The sequence below is a fragment of the Bubalus kerabau genome, chromosome 19 (assembly GCF_029407905.1).
Source record: "Bubalus kerabau isolate K-KA32 ecotype Philippines breed swamp buffalo chromosome 19, PCC_UOA_SB_1v2, whole genome shotgun sequence".
Classification (NCBI taxonomy): Eukaryota; Metazoa; Chordata; class Mammalia; order Artiodactyla; family Bovidae; genus Bubalus; species Bubalus kerabau.
This window is the reverse complement of record NC_073642.1, coordinates 42343713-42356435: the sequence shown is the minus strand read 5'-3', so window position 1 is coordinate 42356435 and position 12723 is coordinate 42343713. Positions and strand designations below refer to the sequence as shown.

At 36.4% G+C, this 12723-nt stretch overlaps 1 protein-coding gene across 8 annotated transcripts in view; it reads left to right on the top strand.

Moving 5' to 3' along the window:
- HEATR5A (HEAT repeat containing 5A) overlaps nt 1-12723 on the top strand; it is a 105278-nt gene that overhangs the window by 83314 nt on the left and 9241 nt on the right. For all 8 annotated transcript variants that reach the window (XM_055556093.1, XM_055556090.1, XM_055556096.1 and 5 more), the window contains 7 exons: nt 1195-1374; nt 3153-3375; nt 5558-5806; nt 6866-6993; nt 8484-8631; nt 9480-9752; nt 11542-11766. In XM_055556093.1, coding sequence (XP_055412068.1) covers nt 1195-1374; nt 3153-3375; nt 5558-5806; nt 6866-6993; nt 8484-8631; nt 9480-9752; nt 11542-11766 — 1426 coding nt within the window. The remainder of the gene's footprint in view (nt 1-1194; nt 1375-3152; nt 3376-5557; nt 5807-6865; nt 6994-8483; nt 8632-9479; nt 9753-11541; nt 11767-12723) is intronic.

The window sequence follows — 12723 nt, the reverse complement described above, 5'->3', positions numbered from 1 at the left end:
AGCACTCTATGCAAGTGCCTGTTTCTCAGCAGCTCTGTGAGTTGGCAAACTTAAGATTTTTGTGATGGAGTAAAAAGGGTATCTCAGGATAGTTTAGATTTGTATGCCAAGTGAGGTTGAGCATTTTTTCATATATCTAAGAGCCATATGGTATACGGTTTTAAATAGTTGCTTTTCTTGATGATGTTGTCAAGCATTCAATATCCAGCCCTGAATAGTCTGAAGTAAAAGCAGAACTGGTATGAATTAAATTAATTATATACAAAATGGCAAAAACTGATTTTACTCATTTCTTTCAACTTTTCAAATTCAGTTGTATTTAGGAAATGTTTGAGTACCTTAAATATTAATAGAATTTTGTTAACTGTTATACTGAGTCTAATTTATCATTTTATTATATGTGTTCTTGCTATAAGCCACTTGAAATCTTTTGTGAAAGGAAATGTGAACTAAATAAGTAGACGGTAAAGGAAAAATAAATTTTCATGAAATATCATGACAATCAGGAAAACCTTCATAGATGGCCCCTGATAACTGAGTAAATTTTTTGCATTGGAGGATTATTAATGATGTTTGTTTTAAAAGTTAAAAATATCTTCAAAAGAATAAAAATCTTTATTGAGGTGCAATTAATCCCTGCTTTTAGAATAGTAAGATGAAATAATTAAGATTGGAAATATAATTCAAATGTCAATCCAGACGATTACGCAAGTAGTGCCTTTTGTGGCTTATCTTCTCTATGTTAATAACATCTAAAACTCTTTATTTACTTAGCACAGCTTCCTTTCTTCAAATCAAGAAATTTCATTCTCTTTTGAGTTTTTAAAAAATTTATTTATTTTAATTGGGGGCTAATTACTTTATAATATTGTAGTGGTTTTTGCCATACATTGACATGACATTGACATGAATCAGCCATGGGTGTACATGTGTTCCCCATCCTGAACCCCCCTCCCACCTCCCTCCCCATCCCATCCCTCAGGGTCATCCCAGTGCTCCAGCCCTGAGCATCCCGTCTCATTCTCTTTTGAAATGCTGGCTTTTACTATCATTATCAGCAGTATCCCATTGGGTTTCTTGATAGCAAGATGATTTAAGTGACCAGATTCCTGAGATATGAGTGAACTCTGCTGAACTCCCAAAGAGGGTGTTTATAGTTTTTAAATATAATCTTTGATTTTCTTAAAAAACTAGGTTTGCAGTGCCTGGATAGCAAGTGGAGTTGTAAGTGACCTTAACGACATCCGAAGAGTTCATCAGCTGCTTGTTGCATCATTAACAAAAATTCAGGTTGGAAAAGAAGCTCTTAGTCACTTATATAATGAAAGTGCTTCTACCATGGAGATCTTAGCTGTGCTAAAAGCCTGGGCAGAGGTTAGTATGTCTCAGTTTATGACTAGAATTTTGGAAGTTGTTAATAAACATCTTAGGCCATAAACTGAAATTAGCTATTTAAAACACAGGTAAGTCTGTGTTTAAGGTTAACTGAAGACTTTCAACATTAGATATATTTATATACCTATATCTATATATCTATATCTATATATATATATAATATATATATATTTATATGCTAATTGATATTTTGGCCAAGGATTCTAAAGTACCCTCCTGTTGTCTTATCTGCTGTTTTAAGCAGGGGGCAGTCATAAGAGACTTTATAGCCAATGGAAATCAACTTTTATTGAAACCTGAATTATTGGAAATGTGGGTTTGCTCATATATTCTATCAACTATGACACATGCTTTAATATTTCTTAGAGCTCTTTCTTTCATAAAATGACTTTTGAATATTAAGTAAGTCATTTATTTCCTAAGATTAAAAAAATCTTAGAGGGAAGTACTTATTTGTTCTTTATTTTCTAATCAGAAAGAAAGCCATATAATTTTAAAAATTTATGATAGAAACGTTTACATATATACAGAAGTAAACAGAATACTGTAATGAACTCATATAAACTCATTATCCAGCTTCAACAGTTATCATATTTGGCCAGTCTTGGTTCATGTATCACTTTAGTTAGAAATATATATAGTCTCAGATTGCAACTGAGTGTTGCAGCCAATATGTGAGAAAGGGTTTTCTTCAGTAGGGCTAATTAAAACCAGAAGATTGTTGAGTTTCTGTTTTTGTCATTATTTAGTATTGACAAATTTCAGTTAGAAAGTAGTTCTGCCTAGACTTAATAAGTTGGATTTAATGATCTGTAACAATCAACTCTAAATGGTTTAAACATATGCTTTTGATAGAGCAAACAGATATTCTGTAATTTCTGTAACCTATTTTATAAATTTACTGTTTTATAATGTTTTTTATAATCATTTGAATCTCTGTACTCTTGCTTAAGCCATTATACTTTCTCTTGTTCTCTCCTTAGTGGAAATAATGACTAGCCAACAAGCTCCATGTAATTGAGCTCCATAATTATTTGAAATCCTTAGAGCCAGATAAATTGGGATTTAAAATTTGGATGCATATTTCATGTATCCCTCCAGGATGTTTGGGATAATACCATAAAATCTATAATCAAACAATTTATATCTGTGAAAATGTTTGAATAGTCACACTGTATAAATAGCCTCACATAAATTTTTTTGTGTTTTGTCACCAGATTGTTGCCCACAAAATTATATTTTACAGAGCCTTTGGATTCCAGAGCTATGGATAAAGAGAATAGTACACATTATGTACTATGTTGAATACTTTAACATTCTGTAGTCCTTGTCTATAGTCTATATAGGTAAATGTTTTGTAAGTCATTTAGTGGTAACATTGAAAGAAAATATTCAGTATTTCAGCTTATTTGATTTCAGAGATGGCTGCCTGTAGCCATATATTGAAATGGATTACAAGGCCATAGCCAGGCTTAGTGAAACAGGGTGCCAGGATCATTTAGTTACAGCTGTCATGGTTGTACACTGCAGTGTGGCAGCATACTTGTCAAGTGTCTATTATCCCTTACATAGCTCGGTGAAGATAATGCTTCTGGCTCTTTCTACCCCAGTTTTGTATGTGGTTGCACTTGTGTACCTTCTTGGTATCATGTGCATTTCAAGTCCAGGAGGCAGGTTCAAGGTAAGTCTGCAAGATAAAAATATTGTAGCACCTGTGGGTCTAAGATTTTCCTATTTATAAAGTAACCTTTATACAGGTCTACATAATTGCTGTAGAAAGGCATAAAAACCACAGACAATCTTTGAAGACTCCTGCCTGTTCAGAAGAGAGCATTGGAAACGGGTCGATTTCACCAGATGGACTGCTTGACTTAGTCCACGCAGACCTCGGCACATTGAGTAGGCTCTGGCTAGCTGCACTTCAGGATTTTGCTCTCCTAACTTTGCCTTCAGAATTTGCCTCTCAGCTTCCTGTTGAAGGTAATGGCGTGAAATATTTACTGTAATTCCTAGAATGACTGTCACTAACATGTATTTTCAAAATTTCTCCACTAGCAGGTAATGTTTATATGAAACATTTTTTCAAGAATAATATTCATTCGTAGAATAGTCGTGGGAGAGTTGCTTCAGGGTAGAGACCCTGCAGTTGACTCTTTCAGTCATGAGGCACGCTCTTCCTAACTCACAAGATAACGGCCAAATCCAGCGTGATTACAGCAGTGTATATGGTCAACAACATGCCTCTGTTTATCTACATCTGCCCTCCATTGTATGTTACTGTACTTGTTTTTCCCAATGTGATGAGTTTAAAGAATTGCATTGGTTTATTTCGTTGATTGAAAGTCTTTTTTCATCAGTTTATGGGCTGTTTAAAGTTTCTTTTTCCATAAATCACCCAGTCATCATCTTTGCCCATTTTCTACTTCATATTTGTCATTTTCTTACTGACTTGTTAATCCTTACATATGTTTAATACTCTTCCTTTGTGGTTCCATATCTGGAAGGTATCCTCTCTCAGCCTGTGGCTTGGCTCTTTTATCTTTTTAAAATTAATATAATCAGTTTTTTATGGTTTATGTTTCCTCTGTAATGCCTGATACTTTTTTTAAATTAAGACCACAAAGATATATAAGCTTTACACTTTTGCTTTTTACATTTTAGATTTTTGTCCTGCTGGAATTTCTTTTTAGTGTGTAGAATGAAGATAGGGCTCTAATTTTTTTTTTTAATTGGAGTATAGTTGCTTTACAGTGTTGTGTTAGTTTCTGCTGTATAGCACAGTGAATCAGTTACACATATACACACATAGCCACTCTTTATATTCCCCCAAGGGAATCTAATTTTATACTCAGTTATTAATATCACATTTGATATTAATACAGTTGTTATAGATATAATAACTGTGATATTAATATCAGTTATTAATATATTTGGCAGCTGCTTTTAATCTTCATGTTATTCCAAAACAGCTATTATTTTTTTCACTCCTTGCTATGAATTTTAGGGCCAGCCTGTCAAGTTCTATTAGAATTTTAATTGGAAGTATACACAATGATATGCAGAGTATTTATTGGACTTTATACCTTTTTATAGCATTAAAAATGGAAATACGTTGATTTACTGAAAAAATTTATCAACAAAAATGAATGACACATGAATCAACATATGTAAATCTCTAAAACATAATGTTCAGGGGGAAAGCAAGTTTGAAAAGGATACACAAAATATGAGGCCTTTAAGTAAACTCACACTAAATAACAGCATCTATTATTTATGAATACAAAACGTCTAGTGTGAAAGTTTAAGACCTGGGACTGATTCACAGTGACTTGAGGAAAGTGGTTATAGAAGGAAGGGCAAGAATTAGTGGTATATAGAGTTTTAATGGTTTTGTTTGTTTTTTAAGAAAGAGATTTAAGAATGGAGAATGTTACTTAATCTTAGAGGTAGGTGAGTATCAGCATTTGTTTTATACATGCATATACATACTCTGGGCTTCCCAGGTGGCTAAGTGGTAAAGAATCCTCCTGCCAATGCAGGAGACAAGGGTTTGATCCCTGGGTCAGGAAGATCCCTTGGAGGAGGAGATGGCAACCCACTCCAGTATTCTTACCTGGAGAATTCCGTGGACAGAGGAGCCTGGCGGGCTGCAGTCCATGGGGTCACAGAGAGTCAGACACAACTGAGTGACTGAGCATGCCCACACACACACACTGTGGTTTCTCTTCAGATTGTATGAACCTTTTGGATTCTAAACACACACACACATCACATATTTGTTTTAAAATATTTTATGATTAAAAAGAAAAAGAGCCTACAAATTTCTTACGAAGTTTTAAGGATACGTCAGCACTGTGACCAACAGTTGTATGCTCAGGAGAAATAAAGTCTGATAATAAAACATTGATAATATAGCAGCATGGATGATCCATCTCTAAAAACATTGTTAAGTTAAAAAAACAGTTGCATACTGTGTATTCTCGTGAAGTGCAAAAGTGGGCAAATCTAATCGTGGTGATAAATGTCAACAAGTAGTTGCCCTGAAGTGTAGGGTACAGGCTGGAAACGGTCTGTCTCTTGTAACAGATAAAAGGGAAAATGGAGTGTGAACACATCTCTTCATTTATTCCTCCTGAACCTGTTTGCTTTCCCTTTTTTGTAGGTGGTGCTTTCTACACAGCAGAGACTAGTGAAAATGCAAAACTGCACTATTACAACTCCTGGGCGCTTATCTTGCATGCCACAGCACTGTGGCTTACAAGCACAGGCTTTGTCGTTGCTGACCCAGATGAGGGAGCCCCTAATCTCTCAAGGCCTGTGACACCAACTTCCATGTGCCAGGGCTCGTCCTCTGGACCTACAGTAAAGTCCCCTGAGGATGTCTACACTGAGAGATTCCATCTTATTTTAGGTCAGTAAAACACTTTTTACCCGCTGCCAACCATATGGAGTTTTTCTTGGATTGTGCTTTCTTACCTGTCAGCTCTTGTGGCTGTTAACTTCATTCTTTATTAGGCAGTAACAGTATACTGAGTCATCTACACCTCCCTCCCCATTCTCAAGAATTACAAGGTTCAAGAAGGTATATTCACAGGTCCAGAACTGCATCAATATTTAAGGTCAAAGATAAATGAGATTTTTAAATTTATGAAGTTTAACCATTTTTTGGCTTTCTTAGAATTTCATTTTTAAAATGAGGTATCTTTCTAGATACCTTGAGTTTCTAGATTAAATGTTTTTCACCCTTACCTTGTTCTGAGGAAGCAACCTGTTAGATTACCTATAAATAAGTTACTAACTGAAATGTGAGGGTTATAAAGGTCAGTAATTAACTACTAAGGTTTCTGGTTCATAGAGCTTCTGTTATTCCTCCTGAAGCCAAACATGATCAGACTTGCTATATCCTTGGGTATATTAAAATTTTGTTTCTCTTTGCCTTGAGAGCTTTTTAAAAACAAACTTTCATGTAATAAAGACTGGCAGGGCATAAGCTGTGCCGTTTAATTACCTTAGTTCAAATTCTTGGTGTGCCTCATTGTAACAGACATTTAGCAAACTATTTAAGCTTTATGTGCTCAAAAGGAGTGGTAATAATAGTACCTACTTCCTGAGATACTGTGAGAGTGAAATGATATAGTTAAAGTACAATGCCCGATACGTGGCAATCACTGAATAAATTTTAGTCAGAATAAAATGAAACTCTACATGTTAAGTTCTGGCACAGTTTTATTATAATTTTTGCAGTAGTGCACAAGCCTAGTTGAGATTATTATTTGTGTACATGTTGATAAAAACAAAAACTGTTAAGAGATTGCCTTACCACTTAATTGTTTAGTCTTAAATTCATGGTGATTTATTTGCATTGCTTCTTTGCTAAGTTTATTTGTGTATCTTATCAAAATAGAAAATTCTTTAACATCAGAAACCAAGACTCTAAAGAAGCCCTGTTCTCTTTCTCTACTTTCTACAGGAATCAGTGTGAAGTTTCTATGTTCCTTACGTTCAGATGCAACCATGGAAAGCATTACTGCCTGTTTACACGCGTTACAGGCCCTTCTCGATGTTCCTTGGCCAAGATCTAAAATTGGCAGTGATCAGGTGATTTCTTGTTGCTTATCAGGCTTCTGTAGATTCCAAGGCACAGCAACAGAAATGTGTTCAGGTTACTATAGTGAATAGTGGGTGAACACAGAGAAGTAAAAAGGAAACTGAAGCACTGCATAGCTGAGCTCCGAACTGAAGAGCCGGCAGCAGCCGTGCTGACTCGGGAGCAGTCACGCCTCTGTCTGCCGCTTTCTGTGTCTGCTCCTGCCACACTTACTTTTGCTGCCGCCAACCCAGCACTGTATAGCAGCTCTTCAGGCGAGCTTTCTGCGTGATGGGAAGGTTCTGCCTCATGCTGTCCTTGCCTCTTGCCGCTTCGCTGCACTCGCTCCTCATGTGCATCTGTATCTTACGCCCCATTTCCCCGGGAGAGAACTCTCTTGGTGCATGGTGTTCACCGTCAGGTGTGTAGTGCTCCGTCAAGGTCTTTTTAAGAGACAACTGACTAGCCTATAGATGGAGTCAGACACTAATACCAGATCCAGTTGTGACCATGATTTGAAGGATCACTGTACAATGTACAGCACTTCCTTTAACTGCCTTCCTGAGAGCAACAGTGCATTGGGCAGGCACTCTTAGCATCATGTATTACCATATGCGTGAATACTAGTCGCTAAGCTGTGTCTGGCTCTTTGTGACCCCAAGGATTGTAGCCCACCACAGTCCCCTGTTCATGGAATTTCCCAGACAAGAATACTGGAGTGGGTTGCCGTTTCCTTCTGTAGGGGATCCTCCTGACCCGGGGACGGAACCTGCAGCTCCTGTACTGGCAGGCAGGTTCTTTACCACTGAGCCCCCAGGGAAGCCGGTATTACCAGTATATTGAATTGTATATTAAATTGACTTTTGGATGTTAAGAAAAATAAATGGTATAATTTCCTCTCTGTATAGACTGTTATTTATTACCACTATCGTTTATTAGGTTTAAAGTATGAATCAGGCTCCTGCCTGACTTGAATTGCACATGGATAAGTTTTAAACTTTTTGTGCTTGTTAATTCTGTATGTTAAAACAAGTATTATAATGACTATTTTGCACTTATTTTCGAAGATGAAAGACAGCCACCAGAGTGACCAATAGAACAGGGGGAAAGTTAAGTAGTATTCTTCTAGTGTATTTTCTTTTGAGTGATATTCATTCTATGCTTAATAACTTACACAGTTAATGTCATTTTTGCCACCATTTGTAAGTATTAGAAAACCTTAATATATCTCTGGGAATCTTTTATCTTGAATCTGGCGGTCCTTGTATACTTTGAGCCATGTTTTTTACCTTGTTTTAGAAATGTCCTTGTCTGTTATCTCAGTTTAGGAACTGTGTGAAGATGATCTTTTGTCATAGTGCCATCTCCTGCAAGATTGGACAGAAACCAACCTGGAGATGGTTTAAAGTGGAGCAAGTGTTACATAACTTTATTGCCCTGACACTTTATGATTTTTCAAGCATATAATTTTCAAAATGGTCTCACCTGTTTTCGGTCATAGGACTTGGGTATTGAGTTGTTGAATGTACTACATCGAGTAATTTTGACTCGAGAATCACCTTCCATTCAACTGGCTTCTCTTGAAGTGGTCAGGCAGATTATCTGTGCAGCTCAAGAACATGTGAAGGAGAAAAGACGAAGTGCAGAAGGTGAATATTAAACCACAATGCCCAATTAATCATATAGCATCATTACCTTTTTAAAAATAAAAAAAAAACTTTTTAAAGTATTTATGTGTCTGTGTCATCCTGAGAATCTGTTGTGTATAATACAAATGAAACATCTCTAGTTATGGCTTTAAAGTCTCTCAGTCGTCTCTACGTGTTACCTTGGGTATTGTCAGTAGCTAAAGTATTTTTCCATGGGAAAATTAGAATTTTAACAGCCCTGGAAGGAAAAAAAAATCCCTTATACGGATTGAGTACTTAAAAGTGTTTACCAGTGTACAGGTAAAGAATGACTGACAATTTTTTTTACTGACTTAGTTTTATAAAGTGATTAAATTGCTCATTTATAAGTCTGATTTGATATTGGTGAGTATATCATTTAAGATTACGTTTGACTACATATAACAAAACCCAGAACGACAGTAGATTTAAAACACAAGGACTTATTCTCTCATCTACAAGATCTCCAGAGGTTGGCAGTCCTGGGCTGAGATGGCAGTTTCATAAAGACAGAGACCTCAGTCTGTATCTTTCTGCCCAGCCACCGCTTACGGTGGTAGTCAGTGCTGGAGCTCTAGCTTTCAGGTTCACATCTTAACTGCATGGAGTTAACCAGACAATATGCAAGGCTGAGAAGGTCCCTGAGGATTTCTTTTGATCCACTACAATAAGAAGTCCAAATAAAGACAACAACAACTCCTTTTACCTCCATAACTGCTTTCTCTTTCATTCTTTAAGACCCAAGGCTTGACCCATTTAAATGTGTTACCTACAACAGAAGCAAAGCAAACGTGAAGTATTTATTCAACACTGGTCTTTTTGTTTTCCAGTCGATGATGGGGCTGCTGAAAAGGAAACCTTGCCAGAATTTGGAGAGGGAAAGGACACAGGAGGACTTGTGCCTGGGAAGTCTTTGGTCTTTGCAACATTGGAGCTGTGTGTGTGCATTCTAGTTAGGCAGCTGCCAGGGCTAAATCCTAAATTGACAGGTAGCCCAGGAGTGAAAGCAGCAAAGCCACAGATGCTGTCAGAAGATGGAAGTAGGTTGGTTTCAGCCGCGTTAGTTATCCTCTCTGAACTTCCTGCAGTGTGCTCTCCTGAAGGTATGTTGTGGTATGTGATGGCTTTACTTGACCTGAAAGGAGAGAAATGGTTTTAATAGATAATGGAGAAAATGGTTGCTAATCTTTTTTTCATTAAACAAATGGTGACCCAAAGATTTGGGTATTGTCTTTAATCCTTTACGATTAATGGTATAGTAATTTATTTTAGTAAAAGGATGAAAGTAAATATAGGGACAGCATGTACTCTAGAAAAATAATGCTCTTCAATGGTGGGTTTTTTTTTTTTTTTTTTTTAAGAAATATTTTAAACCAGTTGATGGCAATTAATCTCTCTGGGGCGTCTTTTGGTATACAGTATCTAATGGACTTTCCCTGCCTCAGTTTTGATAGAAGCTTCTCATCATATCCAGTTCTGTTTGGAATCAAGTCCATACTTTTAATATAGTATCTAAGGCTCTCCATAGGGCTCTGCTGAGTACAGCTGCCTCCTGATACCTTCTGTGTGAACCATAAACCTAGGAGGTTCCATGCTTAGCCCCGTTCTGTGCTATTGCCAGTGGTGTTACTTGATCTGAAATGACAACACCCCTTCTCTCCTTTTTAAAATTCTGCCTTCCTTTGAAATTCAACTCCAGCCCTACTTCATCCGTGAAGGCTTCCCTAAAAACTCTCATACTGAGTTTTGTTTTTCTGTGTGTGTTTGTGTGTGTGTGTGTGTGTGTGTGTGTGTGTATGTGTGTGTACAGCTTCCATATGTATATACATAGGTTTTTTTGTTATATATAGAGGCATTATATGTTATCTGTTATTATATAGAGAAGATAAATATACATATATATATACAGACATATGTCTTACTTCCAGCAAAATGTTTACCCTCTAGTACCCTAGCACATAATAAGGACTCAGTACTTAATAGATACTTAATTGGTAAGCATATTTCTGCTTAAATGTGACTTGACAGACTTATATACAGACAGCATATAAGTCTTACGTAAGTCTCATATAATATATGTTATATATTATAAGCTTAATATAACTTCAAGCTTCAGTTTGACTTAAAACCTTGTATTCCTTATTCTCACACCTGCCTTATACCAAGAATGCAGAAAAAGTGACTAGCAAAGGATTAAGGGCAAAAATACACTACACGAGTTTTGTGGATAGCCCCTGGGAAAACTTAATTGACCGTTTTAACTTTAGTCTCTTCCCTTTCCTTTTAAACAAAGAGACTTTTTAACTACTTAGTAGCCATGGAAACTTTTAATTTTTTGTACTAACTCACTGCAAATTGCAAGGCTTAATATAAAATAAATCCCCCAAATGCATAGTGGTAGTGAATGTATTTAATGCCACTGAGCTATACACTTAAAAATGGTCAAAGTGGGACTTCCTTGGTGGTCCAGTGGCTAAGACTCCGTTAGGTGGCCTGGGCTTGATCCCTGATCAGGGAACTAGATCCCACATGCCACAACTAACACCCAGCATAGCCAAATTAAAAAAAAAAGAAAAAAAAGGTTAAAGTGGTAAATTTTTGTTAAAAATATTTTACCACACTAAAAAAAAAAATAAATTCAATGTTTGTCAACTACCAAATAAAATCACACAGCACAAGATAATGATACTGTGATATAATTTAAATAACATGTCCAATTAGAACCTAAATTTTATCCAACCTTTAAAATCTTAAGGTTATTAAAATTGTTATAATCATTAATGAAAAATAATCTTAAAAGCTAGAAATCTTTGACATAACCTTACTCATTTGGTAATTTCTTTTGAGGAACTACATATAGACTGAAATAGTGTTTTTCAAAATGTCTTATAGGAAGCATCTCAATCCTTCCTACTATACTGTACCTCACAATTGGAGTCCTCAGGGAAACTGCCGTGAAGTTACCTGGGGGCCAGCTGTCTTCAACGGTTGCAGCTTCCCTACAGGCTCTGAAAGGAATATTGTCTTCTCCCATGGCCCGAGCAGAAAAGAGCCATACTGCTTGGACGGACCTTCTCCGTAGTGCTTTAACTACGATTCTTGACTGTTGGGATCCAGGTAAGTCAGGCTGTTTGGAAGCAGTTGTGCAGTGTGTTTTATAAAGCAAGACAGACAGTTTTTTGAGAATAAGCTGTTTACTTGATCATGTTTGGCAGTCTCATCTAGAGGAGACCGTGTTCACTACATATTTAGAGGGTATGCATCATAGGTAGCAGATATCTGTGGTCTCATTTTAGTATCTTTAACATTAATGCAAAAAAATGGCTAGAAGCCTGTGTGTTGACAGTGAGGGACATTCAAATGTAATAATATGTTAATTTTAAAATATGGTGTCATCCATGTCAGAATTTTTTAATACACACAGTATACTGAAAACTGGATAAGATATATATTATAATTCAAGACTGATCTGGTTTATATCCTTACTCCAGCACCAGTGCTAAGTGACTAGACATGCTATCTAATTCTCTGAGCCTTAGTTTTCTCATTAACAAAATAAGGAGATTGTGTTACAGGAAACTGTTAGATCAGTAACATATATGAAAATTATTTCACTTTTTACTTGGCATATATCAATAAATGATAGCCAGTATTATGTTCAATATCTGTTCAAATTAGTTTTTCTCTGTTATTGTTATATAGATTTTATTTTCAACATTGTCATTGTGATTGTAATAAGTGTTTACACATATTACAATTAACCCTGCCTTCTTTGTTCTGTTTATCAGTGTCATAGTTCACCATATTCTGTTTCTTTTTTTTTTTTCATATTCTGTTTCATATGGTAAAAAGATTTCAGTTGAATGCAGCAACTGATTGACCACACACTTTGTGCCCAGAGTTGGGAGTCTAGGGAAGTCTGCTAAGTCGCTTCAGTCATGTCCGACTCTGTGCAACCCCATAGACGGCAGCCCACCAAGCTCCCCCATCCCTGGGATTCTCTAGGCAAGAATACTGGAGTGGGTTGCCATTTCCTTCCCCAATGCATGAAAGTGAAAAGTCAAAGTGAAGTCG